The 23971-nt window shown below is 42.0% G+C and overlaps 1 protein-coding gene and 1 long non-coding RNA gene across 2 annotated transcripts in view; one reads left to right on the forward strand and one right to left on the reverse strand.

Annotated features, from left to right (window-relative positions):
- Positions 1–14530, reverse strand: LOC106585028 (mesoderm induction early response protein 3-like). The gene is made up of 13 exons (XM_014170769.2): positions 14468–14530; positions 12899–12923; positions 8634–8779; positions 8227–8361; positions 7773–7896; positions 7284–7357; positions 6993–7062; positions 6710–6858; positions 6416–6497; positions 6234–6328; positions 5913–6040; positions 2491–2645; positions 1–2256 (listed from the first exon to the last, which is right to left on the reverse strand). The coding sequence occupies exons 1-13, from the start codon at positions 14474–14476 to the stop codon at positions 1799–1801; spliced, it is 1650 nt and encodes a 549-aa protein (XP_014026244.1). The 5' UTR covers positions 14477–14530; the 3' UTR covers positions 1–1798.
- LOC106585029 (uncharacterized) overlaps positions 13850–23971 on the forward strand; it is a 14650-nt gene continuing 4528 nt past the window's right edge. The window contains exons 1-3 of the long non-coding RNA XR_001323884.2: positions 13850–14015; positions 14237–14289; positions 14491–14551. This is a non-coding gene — a long non-coding RNA (uncharacterized lncRNA). The remainder of the gene's footprint in view (positions 14016–14236; positions 14290–14490; positions 14552–23971) is intronic.

Consider the following 23971-nt stretch of genomic DNA (forward strand, 5'->3'; position numbering starts at 1 on the left):
CCACCAGAGCTGTTGCCAGAGAATTTAATGTTCATTTCGCTACTATCAGCCACCTCCAATGTCGTTTTAGAGTATTTGGCAGTACGTCCAACCGGCCTCACAACCGCAGACCTGTGGGATAGTCTGAGGGGGGAAGGGGGCGCCGAGGAGTATGTCTGTCTGTAATGAAGACCGTTTGTGAGGAAAAACTAATTCTGATTGGCCTGGCACCCAGTGCCCAGTCATGTGAAATACATAGATTAGGGCCTAATTTATTTATTTCAATTGACCGATTTCCTTCTGTAAACTTTAACTCTGTTAAATCGTTGAAATTGTTGCGTTTATATTTTTGTTCAGTATATATACACCCCTGAAACCAACTAATGATCAAACTCACAATGCATAGGTAAATTAAGCAATCACTACTGCATACATTAAAAAGACAATGACGACCCCCCAACACTCAACAATTCACAATTAGTTCAGTCAAGAGAAATAGAAGTTGAATCTTTGTTAGACTGCAACTGGACATGAAATTATGGACCGGATAATACAAGGCATCCTCCAGTCAGTACAGTGGAAGTTGCAGAAAAGGAAGAAAAGTGGCTTTAAATAAAGAAATAATACTGCTAACAAGCTTATGCAGGCCTTTTAAGTAGTTTCAATAAAGAGCAATACAGTAGAGGGAAAAAATAAACCCTAACTTTTGCAGATTGATCAAGCTCCATGATAAACATGCAAACAGCACAATTAGCACTCAACTGGGGCCAAATAGATTTATGAAGAAATACATGTTGTGCTAAGAGTACAGGGCAGAAACTATATACATTACTGGAGATGAACACGACATCTCAGTGTAATGCTATAATGCCAATCCAAAAACTGTTCTGTCATAATGTTAAATATTGTCATGATATTGGCTAATTTCTGGGGCAATAAGAGACTGATTTCTAAGGGCATGTTTCAGATAATCTGATGGACAGATAAAACCGGCCAGATTAGTCGGGTGTCAGACCCAGCCTTTAAGTCTTTACATTGATCACTTGACTCCGCTAATAAAATTGGCGGATTTAAAAAAAGGTTTAAAATGTTTTGGCAAGCTCTGTCACAGCTGAACACTGAGGAAAATCATCATATAATATATTGTTAAAATTCTAGAACATTCTCCTCTGGTTTGGCCACTTCAGACTGCAAGCCGAGTACAAAAGAAGCTTCCACAGGAACAAAAACAAAGGAGAGAGGGAGAGAAAAACATCCTAGCAACTGATATGCTCCTAGTTATAACCTACACCGCCTCAACACCACGAGTGTTGTTGCATTAAGTACAAAACCCAGGCTCCTCTCGGACAAAACACATTTGACCAAGCCTGGCTTCTGCAAGTACCTGTAAACACTGTTTGTTAATCAAAAATACCACTTTAATAATGAACAAACTTAGTAAACCAGAACAAAGCTGGTTTGGCAACTGTATATGAGTGGCAGGATTACGTAGCTTTGAAGAAGTCGTCTGTAGATGTGTGTGTGAGGGATGAGGAACAAAACACAACTGTCTATCCGCAGCCTCCGGGACAGGCTGGGCTGGGCCCCACTCTACATGGACACTGACATCTCAGGGCCGCGGAAAATAAATGGCTATATAAACTCTTGAGAAATCAAGATTTTTTGTTCTATACGATAAAGACATCACTGATGTCATATTTCACAAATAAAATCAAAAACGAAATAAATGTGTATATATAATTATTAAACAAAAATCTCCAGTGAGTGAGTCTTATGTACACATGGGATGGTGGATTTAAAAGAGGGATTCTGGGGGTGGTCACTCTGACTGGAGCGCCGTGCTGTGACGTCGTGCATGTGCTCCCATAAACCCATTGGGCTCCCCACTGCCCGCCAAGCTCCCAAAGTCCGTGACGGACACCGCCATCTTGGCGCCGGTGATGCGGTGGTGTGCCGTGTTCCGCCGCCCCTCAAAGTCCACACCGAGGTTACCCACGGAAACGTCGTTGATGAAAGAGTCGGGCAGCGCCAACTTGAGCCTCTTAGAAGGCCGCTCGCAGTCCTTGCCCCCGTACACCCCTCCCCGCTGGCCCGAGTGGTAGAAGCCAGCATCCAGCATGTTGAGACAGTCGGGATCTCCTCCGTTGGAGGGGAAGCCCAGGGGCTCTTCCTGTGCCAGGGACCCCCGGTGGAGGCTCTCCAGAGGGGGAAAACCATACGAGTCCAGGCAGCTCACCTCCGCTGGGCTGCACACTGTGGCCACGCTGTTACTCAGGGCTGAGGGACGGGGAAACATATATAAACTACTTGGTTATCTGTGGATTTCTTATGTATTGTTTTTAGGACTTCTGTTGAATGTATAAAGTTGTATTGTTGTGTGTAATCTGTGTAATGTAATACAGAATGCCATATCTGAAGTTAGAGTAACTATTTTTCACAAGCCTATTAAGGAAGGAGAGGGTCCGTTTGTGCTACATACTGTGTTGAGACCCTGAGACCCTGTTGACTAACCTGTGAGGTCGCTGGCAGTGATGGAGTTGAGCAGGCTGAGCTGCTGCTCTGTGGTGGGCTCCATCCTCACCCCTCCTCCTCCGCCTGAGCACACAGAGGAGGAGCTGTCTACTGCCAGGCCCTCCGCCTCGTCCACCAGCCGGTCCATCAGGTCCCTGCAGGCAGGGGGAACACACAAGACGTTAACACACACAGACACATTCTCCCATAATAACAATTAGCAATCTCCACCCCTTTTGTGTAGTTGCAAGCACATTAAAATAACATTTGCATTCACAGGCCATCATCATATTCAGAGGGAACTTCGTCGACATACACTACCGTTCAAAAGTTTGGGGTCACTTAGAAATGTCCTTGTTTTTGAAAGAAAAGCACATTTTTTGTCCATTAAAATAAATGTTATTTTATCAGAAATAGAGTGTAGACATTATTAATGTTGTAAATGACTGTTGTAGCTGGAAACGGCAGATTTTTTATGGAATATCTACATAGGCGTACATAGACCCATTATCAAACAACCATCACTCCTGTGTTCCAATGGCACATTGTGCTAGCTAATCCAAGTTGATCATTTTAAAAGGCTAATAGATCAATAGAAAAGCCTTTTGCAATTATGTTAGCACAGCTGAAAACTGTTGTTCCGATTAAAAAAAGCAATAAAAAAATAAATAAATGTCCTTTAGATTAGTTGAGTATCTGGAGCATCAGCATTTGTGGGTTCGATTACAGGCTCAAAATGGCCAGAAACAAAGCACTTTCTTCTGAAACGCATCAGTCTATTCTTATTCTGAGAAATAAAGGCTATTCCATGTAAGAAATTGCCAAGGAACTGAAGATCTCGTACAACGCTGTGTACTACTCCCTTCACAGAACAGCGCAAACGGGCTCTAACCAGAATAGAAGAGGAATGGGAGGCCCCGGTGCACAACTGAGCAAGAGGACAAGTACATTAGAGTGTCTAGTTTGAGAAACAGACACCTCACAAGTCCTCAACTGGCAGCTTCATTAAATAGAACCCGCAAAACACCAGTCTCAACCTCAACAGTGAGGAGGCAACTCCGGGATCCTGGCCTTCAAGGCAGAGTTGCAAAGAAAAAGCCATCTCTCAGACTGGCCAATAAAAAGAAAAGATTAAGATGGGCAAAAGAACACACACTGGACAAAGGAAGATTGGAAAAAAGTGTTATGGACAGACGAATCTAAGTTTGAGGTGTTCGGATCACAAAGAAGAACATTAGTGAAACGCAGAAAAAATGTAAAGATGCTGGAGGACTGCTTGACGCCATCTGTCAAGCACGGTGGAGGCAATGTGATGGTCTGGGGGTGCTTTGGTGGTGGTAAAGTGGGAGATTTGTAAAGGGTAAAAGTGATCTTGAAGAAGGAAGGCTAATACTCCACTTCGCAACACCATGCCATACTCTGTGGACGGCGCTTAACTGGAGCCAATTTCCTCCTACAACAGGACAATGACCCAAAGCACAGCTCCAAATTATGCAAGAACTATTTAGGGAAGAAGCAGTCAGCTGGTATTCTGTCTATAATGGAGTGGCAGGCACAGTCACCGGATCTCAACCCTATTGAGCTGTTGTGGGAGCAGCTTGACCGTATGGTATGTAAGAAGTGCCCATCAAGCCAATCCAACTTGTGGTCGGTGTTTCAGGAAGCATGGGGTGAAATCTCTTCAGATTACCTCAACTAATTGACAACTAGAATGCCAAAGGTCTGCAAGGCTGTAATTGCTGCAAATGGAGGTTTCTTTGACGAAAGCAAAGTTGGAAGGACAATTATTATTTCAATTACAAATCATTATTTCTAACCTTGTCAACGTCTTGACTATATTTCCTATTCATTTTGCAACTCATTTCATGTAAACTCAGCAAAAAAAGAAATGTCCTCTCACTGTCAACTGCGTTTATTTTGTGTAAATATGTGTAAATATTTCTATGAACATAAGATTCAACAACTGAGACAAACTGAACAAGTTCCACAGACATGTGACTAACAAATGGAATAATGTGTCCCTGAACAAAGAGGGGGTCAAAATCAAAAGTAACAGTCAGTATCTGGTGTGGCCACTAGCTGCATTAAGTACTGCAGTACATCTCCTCCTCATGGACTGCACCAGATTTACCAATTTCTGCTGTGAGATGTTACCCCACTCTTCCACCAAGGCACCTGCATGTTCCTGGACATTTCTGGGGGGAATGGCCCTAGCCCTCACCCTCCGATCCAACAGGTCCCAGACATGATCAATGGGATTGAGATCCGGGCTCGTCGCTGGCCATGGCAAAACACTGACATTCCTGTCTTGCAGGAAATCACGCACAGAACGAGCAATATGGCTAGTGGCATTGTCATGCTGGAGAGTCATGTCAGGATGAGCCTGCAGGAAGGGTACCACATGAGGGAGAAGGATGTTTTCCCTGTAACGCACAGCGTTGAGATTGCCTGCAATGACAAGCTCAGTCCGATGATGCTGTGACACACCGCCCCAGACCATGATGGACCCTCCACCTCCAAATCGATCCCGCTCCAGAGTACAGGCCTCAGTGTAACGCTCATTCCTTTGACGATAAACGTGAATCCGACCATCACCCCTGGTGAGACAAAACCGCAACTCGTCAGTGAAGAGCACTTTTTGCCAGTCCTGTCTGGTCCAGCGACAGTGAGTTTGTGCCTATTGGCGATGTTGTTGCCGGTGATGTCTGGTGAGGACCTGCCTTACAACAGGCCTACAAGCCCTCAGTCCAGCCTCTCTCAGCCTATTGCGGACAGTCTGAGCGCTGATGGAGGGATTGCGCGTTCCTGGTGTAACTCGGGCAGTTATTGTTGCCATCCTGTGCAGGTGTTGTTACACGTGGTCTGCCACTGCGAGGACAATCAGCTGTCCGTCCTGTAGCGCTGTCTTAAGCATCTCACAGTACGGACATTGCAATTTATTGCCAGGCCACATCTGCAGTCCTCATGCCTCCTTGCAGCATGCCTAAGGCACGTTCACGCAGATGAACGGGGACCCTGGGCATCTTTCTTTTGGTGTTTTTCAGAGTCAGTAGAAAGGCCTCTTTAGTGTCCTACGTTTTCATAACTGTAACCTTAATTGCCTACCGTCTGTAAGCTGTTAGTGTCATAATGACCGTTCCACAGGTGCATGTTTATTAATTGTTTATGGTTCATTGAACAAGCATAGGAAACAGTGTTTAAACCCTTTACAATGAAGATCTATGAAGTTATTTGGATTTTTACGAATTATCTTTGAAAGACAGGGTCCTGAAAAAGGGATGTTTCTTTTTTTGCTGAGTTTGTTTTCATGGAAAACAACGACATTTCTAAGTGACCCCAAACTTTTGAACGGTAGTGTACATTTGGCAATGAATTCAGACCTCAGTTACTACGGTTGTTGAGCATACTGAATGATCACTTACGTTACACCAGGATAGCTGCTATACTTCTTCTTGCCAAAGCGATTCTGCTGGACAAAGAAATCAAAGCGCTCCGACTTCTTCCACATGTAGTAAAAGGCCACACACTCAGCTACCGTCCGTGTCTTAACCTGATGAAGGGCAGAAATACACGATGAAAAGAAGAGTTCTCCAACACAGGAAGTTAGTACCACAGGCTTTTTAAAGAAAGGGTAAATAAAAGTATGCATGTTCATATCCTTACAGAAGCTATCAACATGATATTACAATCATTTCACCACCTTCTAAAATCAGTAACAGAGAGAGAGAGAGAGAGAGTCCCACCTTGTGCTTCTGTATGAGGTGAAAGTTCTTATCGTAGAGCTGTAGTGCATGTTCAAAGTTTCTGCATTCATCTTCAGACCACGGTGGGGATTCCTCTGTAATAATCACAAGGGGTCATTTTCCCTCTCCCAACGGAGTGACATTTATGAAAGAGCCTCTAATCATTCAAAATGGTAACTTACCCTTTGATGAGTTCATGTTACTGCAATACCGCTCCAGTGCTTCAGGAGTATTGTAGTTACATTTCACAAGCTCATACAGAGCCTACAGGGAAACGACAGAGGAATAGGTCAACGACTTACATTGACAACAACCATGACAATCATGTAACTTTGACATACAGACAATAACTTTGAGATGGCAGCTGGAGAATGTCTAATGTTATGACATCCAGCGAGTCTTACAGAAGTCTTCCACAATGCCAGTAAGACAGACAGCTAGATGAAGATTGACCATCACGTGTAGCGATGACTGACCTGCTCGTTGTCGCTCACATGAGCCCCTGCCATGTCACTTCCTGTCCTCTCATCGGTCACCCGTGACGACGCCTCACACAGGAAGTCCCTGACCTTGCTTTCTGACAACACGTCCGGGCACCATAGCAACTGGTCATCATCTTCGTATACTTCACGAAAATGGCAGATGAGAATCACAATGTTAGACACTCTGTGCAATGTTACACTTGGAAACACTGCTAAATGTCTGACTGTCAAGTGCAACTGGTTTATGGGTTAACCTCTTGAGAAAGCCTGCACTCACCCTTATCGTCGCCATAGTGACAGAGGTGGGTGGGGACCTCTGCTTGGTGCTGCGACCCCACCATTATTTCCTGTAAAATGCAAATACAAAACAGATTTACCCCCAGAACATGCAGCACCATGTTTCTACCATCAGTAAATGCAGGTCTAGGATCAGTTAACCGAATAACGTTACTAAACAACCTCAACCATTGAAAAGTAAAAGAACTGACCTCCAATCTGTGCTTATGGGAAACTTAATCCTGTATCTTCTTCAATCAAGTCACTTTGAAAAGGAGGACAAGTTTCTTACCTTTCTGGAGTCCTCTAGGCTTGGCCCATCCTCCTCACACTCGGACTCCTTATCACCGTCGTAGATAGTATTAGCTGACAATGCAAAGACAGAATGGGCACGCCCCATTAGAATGCTTATTATACGAATGGGACCCTGTGCTTATCAACTCATCACGTGACAAGGTCATTAAAATATGGTGAATGTTTAGGAAGGGATAAATGCTGTCAAATCTAACAAGATAAATAAGTTAAAGTACTTTTGTTTATAATGACAGATGCACTTGACAGTATTTTTGCCATTATTATGAGTTTTCAATGACGGTATACTGCAGGCTAAACTTGGGAAACAATAACAAATAAAACATTGCAGTGGCTCATAATATTCACACTATGAAGCATTATATGAATCTGACCAATTGTATTTGTGTTTTATAATTGTGCTCTTGAGCTCTGACAATGTCTTCTCATTTATCCCTGAGATGTCCTAATAAAGTTTGAATTGCCTTACATCTGAGTGTTCTGGGGAAGAAGTCGGTGGCCTCATGGGAGGTGACTGAAGGGGTGAGGTCATCAGCAGAGGACTGGGTCTCCTCCTCATAGTCCCCTGATAGCAGGTCTTTAGCTATCTCCTCCTGTGGAAGAACCCAATTATCGTTAGTACATGTTAGTTACATCAGTAACTGTTAGTTAGCGCTGGGAGCCCGCCAAGGATCAATTGATCCTAAAAGCTACACGTTGTTTTGTTCCATATCTGTCGTAAACACACTTTGTAGGTAATACAGAAGTAAAACAGACACTTATAATGTAATCATAGTTGGGATAGATGCCTACTGATTATATCACAGATACATAAGGGAACTTGACTGAAAACCATCTTTGAATATCTACAAATTGGCTCTACAGTACACTGTGACAATGTCCCCTTTACCAAATCGGAAAATATTGGAATGAATTTTGTTCACCTTGTCCAAAGTCATGTCTGGCAGCTCATCCGTCAGCTCCCCAGAAAAGCTGTCCATGCTGGAGCCTGCAGCCGTACTGACAGACGCCTCGTAGCGGTAGATGGCCAGCAGTTCCTCCAACGGCATGTTCCCCTCCTGTTACAACAAACAGAAATCATTGGAGATCACGTCTCTACAATCCAAATGATGATAATACATGTCTGCTATGTGAAGAATGGTTTGACAAAAAGTTCCATGTGATACATTATTCTTCCCCCCTAGCCTATAACATTTGATTAATTATAGTAGGGAAGGATGTGGTCATTCAAGCATTGACAGAATGAAAAACTTCCAATAAAAGCAACAACTACATTTCCTGTCCAAAAGAAAGGAAACTGGGCATTATTTCCTGTTATTAGCCAACCAACCTTCTCTAGATCGGCTATCTCTGAGTTAAAGTTTTTCTCGCCCTCCAATGACTCTTCCTCCTCCAAAGTCCTCTCGTCGTCATATTCGTGGACTAGCATCTCTGCTGTCGGATCGAAGTCATGATCTTCAGACGATAAAGAGCCAACTGTGGAGCGGGAAAACTATTTTAGATCGCAGTTGAATGGCACTGTTAAGGACAAATGGCAAATAAATAAACTCTGCAAAACTGGCACTGCCAATGCCACTGCTTGTCAATGCCATTGTCGCACCCAAAGAATCATTTTCATGGAATTATTTTCTCAATATTTCTTAATGAACAGATTTAGCGTCATGGTATCATAATAAAGATCACCTGAATAGAAAATAGACATGTCATATTCATAACTTCAGTATTTCACTTTCAAATTCCATTAAAACTGTAATCCTTAGTTGCGATATCAATATACAGTACCAGTCAAAAGTTTGGACACACCTACTCATTCAAGAGTTTCTTTTTTTTACTATTTTCTACATTGTATAATAATAGTGAAGACATCAAAACTACGAAATAACATATGGAATGATGTAGTAACCAGAAAACTGTTAAACAAATCAAAACATATTTTAGATTCTTCAAAGTAGCCACCCTTTGCCTTGATGACAGCTTTGCACACTTTTGGCATTCTCTCAACCAGCTTCATGAGGAATGCTTTTCCAACAGTCTTGAAGGAGTTCCCATATATGCTGAGCACTTGGCTGCTTTTCCTTCCCTCTGCGGTCCAACTCATCATCTGATGCAGCACTCCATCACTCTCCTTCTTGGTCAAATAGCCCTTACACGGCCTGGAGGTGTGTTGGGTCATTGTCCTGTTGAAAAACAAATGATAGTCCCACTAAGCGCAACTCAGAAGTGATGGCGCATTGCTGCAGAATGCTGTGGTAGCCATGCTGGTTAAGTGTGCCTTGAATTCTAAATATAAAATCGCTGACAGGGTCACCAGCAAAGCATGATGGGAACCACACATGGAGGTCATCCGTTCACCTACTCTGCGTCTCACAAAGACACAGCGATTGGAACCAAAAATCTCAAATTTGTACTCATCAGACCAAATGACAGATTTCCACCGGTCTAATGCCCATTGCTCGTGTTTCTTGGCCCAAGCAAGTCTCTTCTTATTGGTGTCCTTTAGTAGTGGTTTCTTTGCAGCAATTCGACTATGAAGGCTTGATTCACAGTCTCCTCTGAACAGTTGATGTTGAGATGTGTCTGTTACTTGAACTCTGAAGCATTTATTTGGGCTGGAATTTCTGAGGCTGGTAACTAATGAACTTATCCTCTGCAGCAGAGGTAACTCTGGGTCTTCCTTTCCTTTGGCAGTCCTCATGAGAGCCAATTCCATCATGGCACTTGATGGCTTTTGCAACTGCAACTTTCAAAGTTCTTGACATTTTCCAGATTGACTGACCTTCGTGTCTTAAAGTAATGATGCACTGTTTTCTGTCTTCTCTTTGCCTATTTGAGCTGTTCTTGCCATAATATGGACTTGGTCTTTTACCAAATAGGGCTATCTTCTGTACACCACCTTCATCTTGTCACAACACAACTGATTAGCTCAAATGCATTAAGAAGGAAAGAAATTCCACAAAATATTTTTTTTAACCTTTATTTAACTAGGCAAGTCAGTTAAGTACAAATTCTTATTTACAATGACGGTCTACCAAAAGGCAAAAGGCCTCCTGCGGGGACGGGGGCCTGGGATTAAAAAAATAAATACAATATAAATATAGGACAAAACACACATCACAACGAGACACAACACTACATAAAGAGAGGCCTAAGACAACAACATAACAAGGCAGAAAAACATGACAACACAGCATGGTAGCAACACAACATGGTAACAGCACAAAAACATGGTACAAACATTATTGGGCAAAGTCAACAGCAAAAAGGTCAAGAAGGTAGAGACAACAATACATCATACAAAGCAGCCACAACTGTCAGTAAGAGTGTCCATGATTGAGTCTTTGAATGAAGAGATTGAGATAAAACTGTCCCGTTTGAGTGTTTGGTTTGTTGCAGCTCGTTCCAGTCGCTAGCTGCAGTGAACTGAAAAGAGGAGCGACCCAGGGATGTGTGGGGACCTTTAACAGAATGTGACTGGCCGAGCAGGTGTTGTATGTGGAGAATGAGGGCTGCAGTAGATATCTCAGATAGGGGGGAGTGAGGCCTAAGAGGGTTTTATAAATAAGCATCAACCAGTGGGTCTTGCGACAGGTTCCTCAGATGACCAGTTTACAGAGTATAGAGTGCAGTGATGTGTCCTATAAGGAGCATTGGTGGCAAGTCTGATGGCCGAATGGTAAAGAACATCTAGCCGCTCGAGAGCACCCTTACCTGCCGATCGATAAATTATGTCTCTAATCTAGCATGGGTAGGATGGTCATCTGAATCAGGGTTAGTTTGGCAGCTGGGGTGAAAGAGGAGCGATTACGATAGAGGAAACCAAATCTAGATTTAACTTTAGCCTGCAGCTTTGATATGTGCTGAGAGAAGGACAGTGTACCATCTAACCAGACTCTCAAGTACTTGTATGAGGTGACTACCTCAAGCTCTAAACCCTCAGAGGTAATAATCACGCCTGTGGGGAGAAGGGCATTCTTCTTACCAAACCACATGACCCTTTTTGGAGGTGTTCAGAACAAGGTAAAGGGCAGAGAAAGCTTGTTGACACTAAGAAAGCTTTGTTGTAGAGCATTTAAGACAAAATCCGGGGAGGTGCCAGCTGAGTATAAGACTGTATCATCTGCATATAAATGGATGAGAGAGCTTCCTACTGCCTGAGCTATGTTGTTGATGTAAATTGAGAAGAGCATGGGGCCTAGGATCGAGCCTTGGGGTACTCCCTTGGTGACAGGCAGTGGCTGAGACAGCAGATTTTCTGACTTTATACACTGCACTCTTTGAGAGAGGTAGTTAGAAAACCAGGCCAAAGACCCCTCAGAGACACCAATACACCTTAGCCAGCGCACAAGAATGGAATGGTCTACCGTATCAAAAGCTTTAGCCAAGTCAATAAAAATAGCAGCACAACATTGCTTAGAATCAAGAGCAATGGTGACATCATTGAGGACCTTTAAGGTTGCAGTGACACATCCATAACCTGAGCGGAATCCAGATTACATACCCGAGAGAATACTATAGACATCAAGAAAGCCAGTCAGTTGATTATTGACAAGTCTTTCCAACACTTTTGATAAACAGGGCAAAATAGAAATAGGCCTATAACAGTTAGGATCAGCTTGATCTCCCCCTTTAAATAAAGAACGAACTGTCGCTGCCTTCCAAGCAATGGGAACCTCCCCAGAAAGGAGAGACGGGTTAAAAAGTTTGGAGATAGGCTTTGTGATGATAGGGGCAGCAACCATAAAGAAGAAAGGGTCGAAACCATCTAACCCAGATGGTTTTTTGGGGTCAAGTTTAAGGAGCTCCTTTAGCACTTCGGACTCAGTGACTGCCTGCAGGGAGAAACTTTGTAGTGGGGCAAGGGAAAAAGAGGGAGAAGCATCGTGGATAGCTGCATTAGAAGGGATGGGAGATGAGGAAATGTTGGCCGGGCAAGGAGGCATGGCTGAGTCAAATAGGAATCCTGACTTAATGAAGTGGTGGTTAAAGAGCTCTGCCATGTGCTTCTTGTCAGTAACAACCACATCATCAATATTAAGGGACATGGGCAGCTGTGAGGAGACACAGCTGTTAATTGAACTGCATTCCAGGTGACTACTTCATGAAGCTGGTTGAGAGAAAGCCAAGAGTGTGACTAAGCTGTCATCAAAGCAAAGGGTGGCTACTTTGAAGAATCTCAAATATAAAATATATTTATTTAACAATTTTTTGGTTACTACCTGATTCCATATTTGTAATTTCATAGTTTATGTTTTCACTATTATTCTACAATGTAGAAAATAGTAAAAAATAAAGAAAAACCCTGGAATTAGTAGGTGTGTCCAAACCTTTGACTGGTACTGTATGTATGCATTTACTCCAATATTTGTAAACAGAAATGTAAACAAACACTATTGCTTCAAAACATGATTAAAACTATAATGTTTATATAATGGATGGTCAGTCCTTGAATCCATACCCCTGTCTATGAATTTGAGAGTGGTTACACATTTATCCAGGCCCATCCCTCAGATTTTTAATCAAAACACAGGCAGAGTGATGCTTTGTTATTGTTGGAATTAAGAATTGTGTTTAAAAAAAATAGAATTCCTACATTACCTGGGCTCGAACTCCCGAAGGAAGCCTGTTTAGAAGAACAAAAATATAAGAGCACAAATGAAGCAACATTGAAAAGACTAAATAGTATACGTGAATGTAGCCTGGGCTGTCGCTAGTGGGCTTTATGGATCTCCACCATTAGTCTTAGTGTACAACCGCTAATGCACTCGAGTCCCCCAGCGACCGGTTCGTACATAAAACATTCTTCATTCACATCAAGCCCATAATAGACATCCATAAACCCCACTAGCAGCAGCCCAGGCTAATGTGAATGCTGCTCTGTTACACTGTCGAAAACATCAGTCGATTCTTGTAAAAAATGTAATTACAACCAACTTTTCCTAGTACATACTAGCTACATAAGATGAGATTCAATTGGCTCCGTGCTATCCGGGACCCTTGGGACGTCCCTACCGCATTGAAGATTACATTTTTGGTTTGGGTTAAGGGTTGGGTTAAGGTTAGGTTTAGCTAAAAGGGTTATGGTTAGGTGAAGGGTTAGCTCAAAGTAGTGGAAATGTTGTTAACGATCTAAAATTATAAAGTTATCCGTGATTAGATTCGAACTCGCAACCTATACACCCACCCATCCTTTCGTTTTTGCCTTCTGTCTTATGAAACCATACCAAACGTAACAAATCATACTAAATGGAGTGTCTCGGATTTACGTACAGAATAATATGAAATGCTCTGAGACCAGTTTGCAACCGAGCAACACAAATTAGATAAAAGTCGGTGGTTGTATTTGCTAAAAGTTTTATTAAAAGCATTAATTTCCGCACCCTGCGAAAGGACGGCAGTTGTACAGGACAAACATTGGTACAGGTAAGCGTTTTCAGAATTTACATTTGGACAAGAATCGACTGATGGTGACTCAAGGTTGTTGCTAACAAATCCCGCGACCAGTTATCAAAACTCAACTCCGCCTCGATTTAAGAGAACGGAGTTGAGCGTTCCTCGGCTAGTTACCGACTGTATAGATAAGCGGTTTGATGTAATGTTATCGTACGATTAGTAAATATGTTAGCAATAGGATAACATTTGGATGTGGGACGCAAAATAACAACAAAAGCCAGTTTCCCCACAAACTGTCGATGTTCGGAAATGATCGAGAAAGGTAATCTTATTAACTAACGTTACACAGGAAAACCTAGGCTAGAGAAAAAAAAAACGTTTTGTTTAGCTACGCGGCATTTCTAAACCTGGGAACAATTCCCCGGTCATTAAAGATTGTATACATTATTTTGTGTACACAAGAACCGAAAAATACCATCGCAATTACTTGCAAATAATGTCTTATTTTCTTCCTCCACCAAATTGGCGTCTCAATCTACCCAGTCGATGTTAGCAAAGCAGCTGAGAACGCGCACAGGCCTTGTCGTGAAAGATCGGTATATACATTTAAACATATTTTAGAGGCAATTGCAGCAATCATTACACAAAACCACACATATAGAACAAAAAAACATTAATCTATGAAATCGATAACATTTAAAAAGAAAGTTAACGACAAAAATGTAAAAAACATCGATTTAAAATCTGATGCTTCTCCCCTATTTTCCCTCTTACCTCCGCCATATTGGTACCTATAGGCTCCTTCCAGCCTTCCAGCCGAGTACCCGGATCGACTCTCTGAGCCAATCAGAGATCCAGGTAACAGTAGTAGTGACGTCTTTCTAACTAAATACTGGTAGGCTACCTGTCAAAATCTAGGAATGTTACTGTATAAATTGACTTTGATAAAAATGTATTGATTGTCAAATGTTAAATCGGTTTGTATTTATAGGCGTGTAATTTGAGACCTAAGACTATTCTTACTTACCACTATCCAAGCAGATAGTGTTGAAACGCTTATTAAATTGCTATTCATGATGAATTTAGTTTTCCTTGAATGAAGGAAAATCAGACAATTTACTAAAACTAAATCAGACAATTTAAATTCAGTTAAATCAGTCAACAGGCCATTTATATAGCCCCAACCTACCCCTTGCAGACCCAAATTGCATTACCAGTAGGGGGCACAACGGAACTATAAATGGAGTGAAAAATTCTCTCACCCATTTCCTTTTCTTCCTTGCATATTTCCCTGTCTTTATAAGCAAATCAGTGACCTCAAACCACCCTCTCACCTCATCTTTTGCATAGAGAGAGAGAGAGGCTACTTACACTCCCTCTCTATCAGACAGAGGAAAACACTCCACTTGTTATTCCACATGCATCATCAGTTTGGGGAAGGTGGGATTTTTACATCATAACAGCTGTGTCACTTATATAAACGGTGTCAAGTAATGTTGGCCTCCATGCACACTGAATGCCAAAATTGTCCTTTTCTCTTTGATTTTAGTTTGTGAAAGGTTGTTTAGGAGACACTCTCCAGATACGGAGTAATCACAGCCCACAACTGTTTACCATTAGGACCCATTTATAAGGACAGAGGTCCAAGGGGTTTGTCAAAGTGACTAAACAGTGCAATGTTTTGAAAACAGATGGCCCCAAAAGGAAGCAGCGTGGCCCTATCGGTGAGCAGGTGGGTGGCGTGGCCGTGGGTTTAGATTACAGAACAGATAATTATGGACTTATTTACTGGGCTCAGGAAGACACAAAGACATGTTTCATTGCCTTTATTCTGGAGGGAGTTAGTTTGTGCTCGAAGGACAGAGATGAGCAACAACCTCAAATCAGGGTATGAAAATGTGAAATTTGGAAAAACTTGGCCCTCGTCAGATTTTTTCATGGATTTCCCGCTCTCTGCACATGCATCATCACCTCCCCCTCTCCCCCCTATGACCACCACCACCAATATGGTTCAGTTCCAGGGTTGTTAATACATAATCAACTACCACAATACCATTTGTAGGAAGAAGCAGGGTTTTGACCAAAATCAACAGCAATCAACAATGACGTCAACAATCAACAATAGGGTCTAATAATGTTGTGTGTTATGGATAGAGAAGAAAGAGGGGGGTGGCTGGGAATGCATTGTTCTGGGCCTACAGGCTTGTGATTCAGACTCTTCCATTCACTGCAGAGCCTGTGCCCACACTACTGATACAATTACTATGAGTGGGATAGCCCGAGAATGCATTCTCATGCTAATAGCAAGGGAGAAATTACAGTAAAATGGCTATTTCATGCCATGTGCTTTCCAGTGGCGACGTCTGGAGAGACCAAAACAAACAGCATCAATTACATTTTCAACACTGCAACATCTTCGAAAGCATTGGAGTAAGCATGCAAGTTTTGATTGTGTTCTGGATAAACATTTTAGATGATTCAAAAGGCAAAGGGTTGGAGCTTGATGCCTCCACTGAACTGCTACCCTGACATTATATAACAGTGTGTAGGGTACTCACAAAAACACACAAGTTGGAGGACAACTATGAAACTATAAGAACATGTAAATGTAACTAGGTCCCATTTTACATTACATGCCTGATACCATTGTAATAACACTAGAAATACCCATGCATGTACAGTGTAATATTAAACATACTTGGAAATACATTGTGCTTTAACATTCGTTTTCTAAAGTCAGATAATGTACACGCACTTGATGAGGATGGCAACTTTCAAAAGGGTTGCCATGTTAGCACCTTGTGAGGGGGTGGTTGCTAACTAGTAATTAGAATAAAAATGATCTCAGCAGTTACCCATGACGATCATGATGACGACCACAATGCCACAAATTAGATGTCTGAGACAAGAGCCCTGCTGCCAACCCAACACAACAAAAATGATCACAATTCCATGGAGAGAGGGTATTTTAAGATATAATTCAATTACAAGGCAGACGTTGGCACATGGAATTAAGAAGTGTGGATGCAAAAGGCTACATGCCACACAAACTACAGTTTTCTTTGTGTTTCTCTGAGATGCTCGGCTGGACTGCATACCTTTCCCTTGTAGCGATCAGTCCCAGAAATGTACTTTTCCCCTTTTGTTTATAATGATTTCATCATTAGGACTTGAAGTATAGGCCATGCATTAATGCCGTTTTCCAATCAGGATCCTAGTTAATAGGACAAATTCTAGGAAATGGGATGAAGTAGAATTTATTTTGCATAAGCTATCCATAGAGTTGTTCCATTGTATACAGAATGGTACTGGGCTTAGTTCTACCTGGCTTCACAGGAACTCACCCAGGACTTCTAAGAAATGGCCATGAGTAACATAAACAAGACATGACTGAGACACATCAGACACAGGAAAACTAAACTCACTGCCGCTCATTATTTATTGTTAACTGTGAGGCTACTTTTATCATTCGTCATGTTTACAAACTCTCACCTACGCTACAAGTCTCAAATGTAAGCAAAAGTCTGTTAGTATCTGGCAGGCTATGTTCAACTGTTTCACAATTTGTCTTCAGTGAGTCTTACATTTACATTTGAGTCATTTAGCAGATGTTCTGATCCAGAGCGACGTAGTTAGTGCATTCATCTTAAGATAGCTAGGTGGGACAACCACATATCACAGGCAAAGTAAGTACACTTTTCCTCAATAAAGTAGTTATTAGCAAAGTTAGAGCTGGGGGGGACTATGCTGGTTAAGGAAGGTCGAGGTGAGGAGGGGGATTATTTAAGATACTCTTTGAAAAGGTAGGGTTTCAGGTGCGGAAGATAGTGAGGGACTCTGCTGTCCTAGCTTCAGGGGGAAGCTGGTTCCACCATTGGGGTGTCAGGACAGAGGAGGGAGGGCCAAGAGACCTGAGGTGGCAGAACGGAGTGCTCGGGTCAGGGTGTAGCGTTTCAGTATAGCCTGAAGGTAGGGAGGGGCAGTTCCTCGTGCTGTTCCGTAGGTAAGCACCATGGTCTTGTAGTGGATGCGAGCTTCAACTGGAAGCCAGTGGGCTGCAGCGTTCTTGGGTAAGTTGCAGGGGTTTGATGGCACAAGTGGGGAGACCAGCCAACACTGAGTTGCAGTAGTCCAGATGGGAGATGACAAGTGCCTGGATTAGGACCTGCGCCACTTCCTGTGTGAGGTAGGGTCATACTCGACGGATCTTGTAGAGCATGAACCTAAAGGAGCGAGTCATTACTTTGATGTTTGCAGAGAACAACAGGGTGTTGTCCAGGGTCACGCCAAGGTTCTTTGCACTCTGGGAGGGCGATACTGCGGAGTTGTCAACCGTGATGGAGAGGTCTTTGAGCGAGCAGGCCTTCCCTGGGAGGAAGGGCAGCTCCGTCTTGTCGAGGTTGAGCTTGAGGTGGTGGGCCGAGATCCAAGCTGAGATATCTGGCAGACACGCAGAGAGGCGTGGGTGTCAGAAGGGGGGGGAGGAGAAAAGTAGTTCAATGTCATCCGCATAGCAATGATAGGAGAGACCATGTGAGGATATGACGGAGTCGAGTGACTTGGTATAGAGAGGGCCTGGAACCGACCAGTGTCTGTTTACATGAAGGCTACAGTATCTATGTAAACTACCATTTCTAAACAGCGAGGAGGAGAAGCAGCTGCAGTACAGGGACGTCTCTACCAACATAGCTGTTCTAAGAAATTGTTTTGTTGTGAAAGCCTGGATGCATGCAGCTGAGATGTTATAGACCAGCAGAAACTGTAATGGTTTGGAAGCTACAGAAGGAATGTAAAAAAAAATACAATTACTTTTGTTTAATCCCCAATTTGGCTGAACTGTTGTTCTTCTGATGGGGCTGTGCCATAGAGTATATAGTAATAGCAGCTATGGGACCAGTAACATGGCATCATGCATGCATGAATAGCACTAGGCCTGTTAGTTAGCATTGGCCCATTTGAAACGAAGTGTTTGGATATTCTATGCTCCACAGGTGCATCACTTACTGTACTTGAGTATGCATAATTATTTAACCAAATTACATCCAAATCTGTGAGTCTAATCACTGAGTCATCGTCATACCTCTCGACATCCAACACTATCTATGAGCTGACGTGATTGGACAGCACACATGGCAGGAAAAGCGAGATATTTTGTTTTTACATAGAATCCTACAAACAAACAAAGTGCAAAAGAAGGCCAATCACGTTGTGTCCATAGGAGGCTGCTGGTGGGAGGACGGCTCATAATAATGGCTGGAATGGAGTGGTGTGAAACACACGGAAACCACATGTTTCATGTGCTTAATAACATTGCATTTATTCCGTTCTAGCCAATGTTATGAGCCTGTCCTCCCCAATTAAGGTGCCACCAGCCACCTGTGGTTATGTCTTAATAAAGATCTTCATCCCCTCTGAACACCCACACTGCACCCATCACCCCTGACTCAGCTGCATGTTGACTCTGCTCCATTTCATTTGCATATAGCACAGAATACTAGACATGTTTGAGCATAGAGCAGAAACGTGTGTGGGTGCTGCTTCACTTCCAACTGAATATGTAAAGCGCCCTTGACATACAAGGGTGGACTAATAGTTAGCCATCACACTAAGATATCATTTCAAATGTCCTTCACGTCTCCACATCAAACTCCTCAACCTGACCAATCATAGCTGTGACCTGGAATATTTATGTTGCCTAAAGGGAACTGTAGTAGATGTTCTGAGTGTGAGAGGTATCTGTAGTTTAAAGTGCTTTGTAGAGATGGGAATCTTTGATAATGGCTACATTAAAAGTCCAATGCAGCCATTTTTCTCTATCATTTTTTAATTGTTTAAAATATTTAACCAGGAAGGGCTCATTGAGATTTGAAATCTCTTTTTCAAGAGTGTCCTGGCCAAGATAGGCAGCACCAAGTCATTATCACAATTACAGACAAACATGAAAAACTACACGTAATCTAGTAAAAACCACAGAATTCACAAGAGTATAACAAAATCATAAAACAGCAAATTAAAAACATTCACAGGTCAGGGAATCCGCCTCAAAATCCTTCATCAGTGATTTAAAAACACCAATTGGGACAAGTTCTTCCAGTTTAAAAGTATTTTGTAAGGCGTTCCAAGCCGATGGCGCAAAGTACATGAAATCCCTTTTACCAAATTCAGTTCGGACATTTGGAACAGCTAGCAGGATAAAGTCCTGCGAACGAAGAGAGTACCCACCTCATTTCTGAACAATAAAAATGCCCAAATAAAATGGTAGTAAACCTAAAATGTCTTTGTAAATAAAAGTATACCAGTGACTGAGCCTACAAGTGACTAGAGAAGGCCCGCCAACCCTGGTATATAAAGTGCAGTGCTGCGTAAGTGTTTTGCAGTTTCAAATAAATCTCAATGCGACATGGTGAAGGGTGTCAATTGATCTCAAACACTGAGCGGAAGCATATAAAATATCCCCATAGGTTAGTAAAGGCATAAATGTAGATGATACTAGCCTCCTTCTGGCTTCAAAAGAAAAACAGGCCTTTATTCCTAAAATAAAATCCCAACTTCAGCTTAAATGTTTTTGTAAGTTGTTGAATATGCAATTTAAAAGAGGCCGTCATCAATTAAAATTAGAAGATATTTATGAGGTTACAGTCTCAATCTCATTGCCCTGACAGGTAGTAATAGGTGAAAGGTTCAAAGATCTATTTCTTACTTTAGAAAACACCATTAGTTTAGTTTTGTCAGTATTGAGGATAAGCTTCAGTTGACACAAGGTATGTTGAACAGTATAAAAAGCCGTTTGCAAGTTCTGGAAAGCTTTTGTGAGAGACGAGGCACAACAATAAATAACAGTATCATCAGCATAAAAGTGAAGTTGCCCATCTTTGTCTAAATTATTTATATAAATAGTAAATAAGAGGGGACCAAGTACAGAGCCCTGGGTCACACCATTACACACAGACAATTTAACAGACATGAGCCCATCAAATTGAGTGCACTGAGTTCTATCAGACAGATAGTTAGCAAACCATGCAACTGCATGCTACGAAATACCTACACTCGACAATCTCTGCCTCAGTATAGTATGATCAACTATATCAAAAGTCTTAGAGATCAATAAAAAGTGAGACACAGTGCTGTTTTTTGTCAAGGGCTTCAGTGATATAATTTAAAACCTTCATGGCTGCTGTAATTGTGCTTCTTCCTGAAGCCCGATTGGTGCGTTGATAAAGAGTTAGTAAACAAAAACTATTTTAGCTGTTCACTCACAAGGGTTTCAAGTATTTTCACCAGGGGTGACAGCTTTGAGATTGGCCTATAATTATTTAAAAGAGTTGGATCTCCCCCTTTTTAAAAGTGGTAGGACAAATGCTGATTTCCAGATCATTGGAATTTCATTACATTCCAGGGTTAGATTTCTGGGCAACAATGAATTACCTTACTGTGATTGTTTTCACTTAAAATTATTTTAAAAAAAAGTAATATATATATAGCCGCGACCAGCAATGAACATTGTTCACAGCATGACAGTTACAAAGGTACAGTACAGTGTGGCCATATTTGAGTGAATACATTTTTTTCTTCTTAAAACCATTAAAGACTGATGTAATGTGTCTGAATGCGGTGGTTAGTGCATAAACTAATGAGGAGTTGAACATACACTGAGTGTACAAAACATTAGGAATACCTTCCTAATATCGAGTTGCACCCCACTTTGCCCTCAGAACAGGCTCAATTCGTCTGTGCATGGACTCTACAAGGTATCGAAAGCGTTCCACAAGGATGCTGGCCCATGTTGACTCCAATGCTTCCCACAGTTGTCAAGTTGGCTAAATGTCCTTTGGGGGGTGGACCATTCTTTATACACACGGGAAACTGTTGAGTGTGAAAGACCCAGCAGCGATGCAGTTCTTAACACACTCAAAACGGTGTGCCTGGCACCTACCACCATACCCTGTTCAAAGGCACTTAAACCTATTGCCTTGCCCATTTACCCTCCGAATTGCACATATACACAATCCATTTCTCATTTGTCTCAAGGCTTAAAAATCCTTCTTTAACCTGTCTCCTCCCCTTCATCTACACTGATTTGAAGTGGATTTAAGAAGTGACATCAATAAGGGCTCATAACTTTCACCTGGATTCACCTGGTCAGTCTGTCATGGAAAGAGCAGATGTTCCTAATGTTTTGTATACTCAGTGTATTTGTCTGAAAACAAACTAGTCACCAGTTATTGTTGCCTGTGGTGTAATCATATCTAACCAATTTGCCAATGTAGCCTGTGTGCCCATGAGCTCCTGAGTCTAGCTACATTTCAGTCAGTAGCCATCTTTGTAAATGCAGTGGTCACTGGATAAACTAGATGAGTTGAACATATGTCTGAATTTCTCTATGGGGACTTATTTCTCTATGGGGACTTATGTGAAATTCAAGTGATTTGCATTTATTTTTTTTGATATAAGAATAGACTCACAACCTCGTAATGGTATATAATACACTACAGTTGGAGAAAGGTATGCTTATTTAAAAGTTGATTATCTTGTATACCCAGTTTTGAGGAAAAGCCTTTTTGAGAAAAGTTTTCAGCATAGTTCACACCCTCTTAAACCTTAGCCCCACCCATCTCTTTAAGGATTCACATGCGGACGTGTGTCTGTCTATGGCTTTGTTCTAAACTGAGTGAGAGTGAAAGTGGTGAAAGTAGTAGGCTACAATAAGGAATAACTCCAGGTAAAAATACACTATCTAGTCCTTAGCCTGTATCCTAACCTGACTTTGGTCCAGGTCATGTTGGTCTTCACATTATTGTCTCTGGTAAACACACACTATATCAAACCAAATCATACAAAAATGTATCTCATCCACAGGATACAGCAGGTTTAAACGGTACAGTGAAATGCTTACTTACAGCTTACTTGCAAGCTCTTCCTCAACAGTGCAGTATCAATATCAAAACTAGAAAGTGTCAATATAAAAATATCTACAGAAAATAGAGTGTGTCAATACCAGTAGAGAAAGAACACACAAATGTACACTATTTAGAAGAACAATATCAATAATGATGGCAGTGATACTGGTGATAGATGAGGTAGTTATATGCATACAAGCAGGGGTAAGGTGGCTGAGCAGCAGGATACATTTATAATAAATAGTAGCAGCAATGTATGGTAGGGGTGTGTGTATGTGTGAGTGAGAGACAGAAGAGAGTCATGTAAGTGTGCATAATCTGTGCAGATACAGGGTGCAGGTAGACAGCCATTGATTAGCTATTCAGCAGTCTTACTGTAGTGATGGACTCGGTCAACTGCATCAACAATGGAATCAATATTCTGAGAGCCTGTATCTGTCCTGCCCTTGACTTTGGTGCAGGGCATGTGATGACCATGGCCTCTTCATCGCAAAACTCCCTGATCTTCTCAAAAATATGTTTATCGAGCTGTGTCTAGTCCAGCTGGTGTTTGTACAGGTAAGACCATCTCTGGGGGGGGGAGAGACGTCAGCGTTGCGCAGCAGCTGAAACCTGGTCCCGACTGAGTCCGAATGCTCCTTGGCAACAATAACACCAGGCTACAGAGCATCAAAGCTGTAAAACAGGAAAAGAGAAAAAACCATGAATACCAGCTATAACATCATTTGATAAGAATAAGCTCATACCATGTAATGACAATGATAATTACCTAAAGTGCTGGCACTGCTTGATCTGTGGCAGCGGCCTGAAGTATGGAGTCAGGTGTTGTTGCCAGCCATACTGTAACTTTCCACAGTACCACCACCACAGTACCGTCCTCCAGTCCAACCAGCTGTGGGATGTTGGCTCCTGTCACTGTGCTGTCCTTCACCACCCCAGCAGTCTCTCACAAAGTGTTCACTCTGGTCTTATTGCTGAAAGACAAATTCCAGAGAACTTTTTTTTTTGTAAAAGATGAGGCTTACCCAGACACACTTGGCTGATGGGTCATGTAAAAGAGTTCATGACCATAATAGCTGGCTATGAACACCCGCAGACACATCTACATAACTACATAGGGCTTTTGTTTAGACATGTAAAGATGTTCATGAACCACAACAGCTGGTTATAAACACTCAATGTAGTTAAATATAGTGAGTTTAAACTAAACAGCAACTATTTTCTTTGATATTCAAATGCAGGTCTCGGAAAAAGTGTATGTATGTGTGTGTGTGTGTGTATATATATATGTGTATGTATGTGTATTTGAAGATATGCAAGTTATTTGCAAACAAAAAATATATTTTTATTTGATGGCTGCCAAATATTTGATAAACAACCA

This window comes from Salmo salar, chromosome ssa24 (genome assembly GCF_905237065.1).
Source record: "Salmo salar chromosome ssa24, Ssal_v3.1, whole genome shotgun sequence".
NCBI lineage: Eukaryota > Metazoa > Chordata > Actinopteri > Salmoniformes > Salmonidae > Salmo > Salmo salar.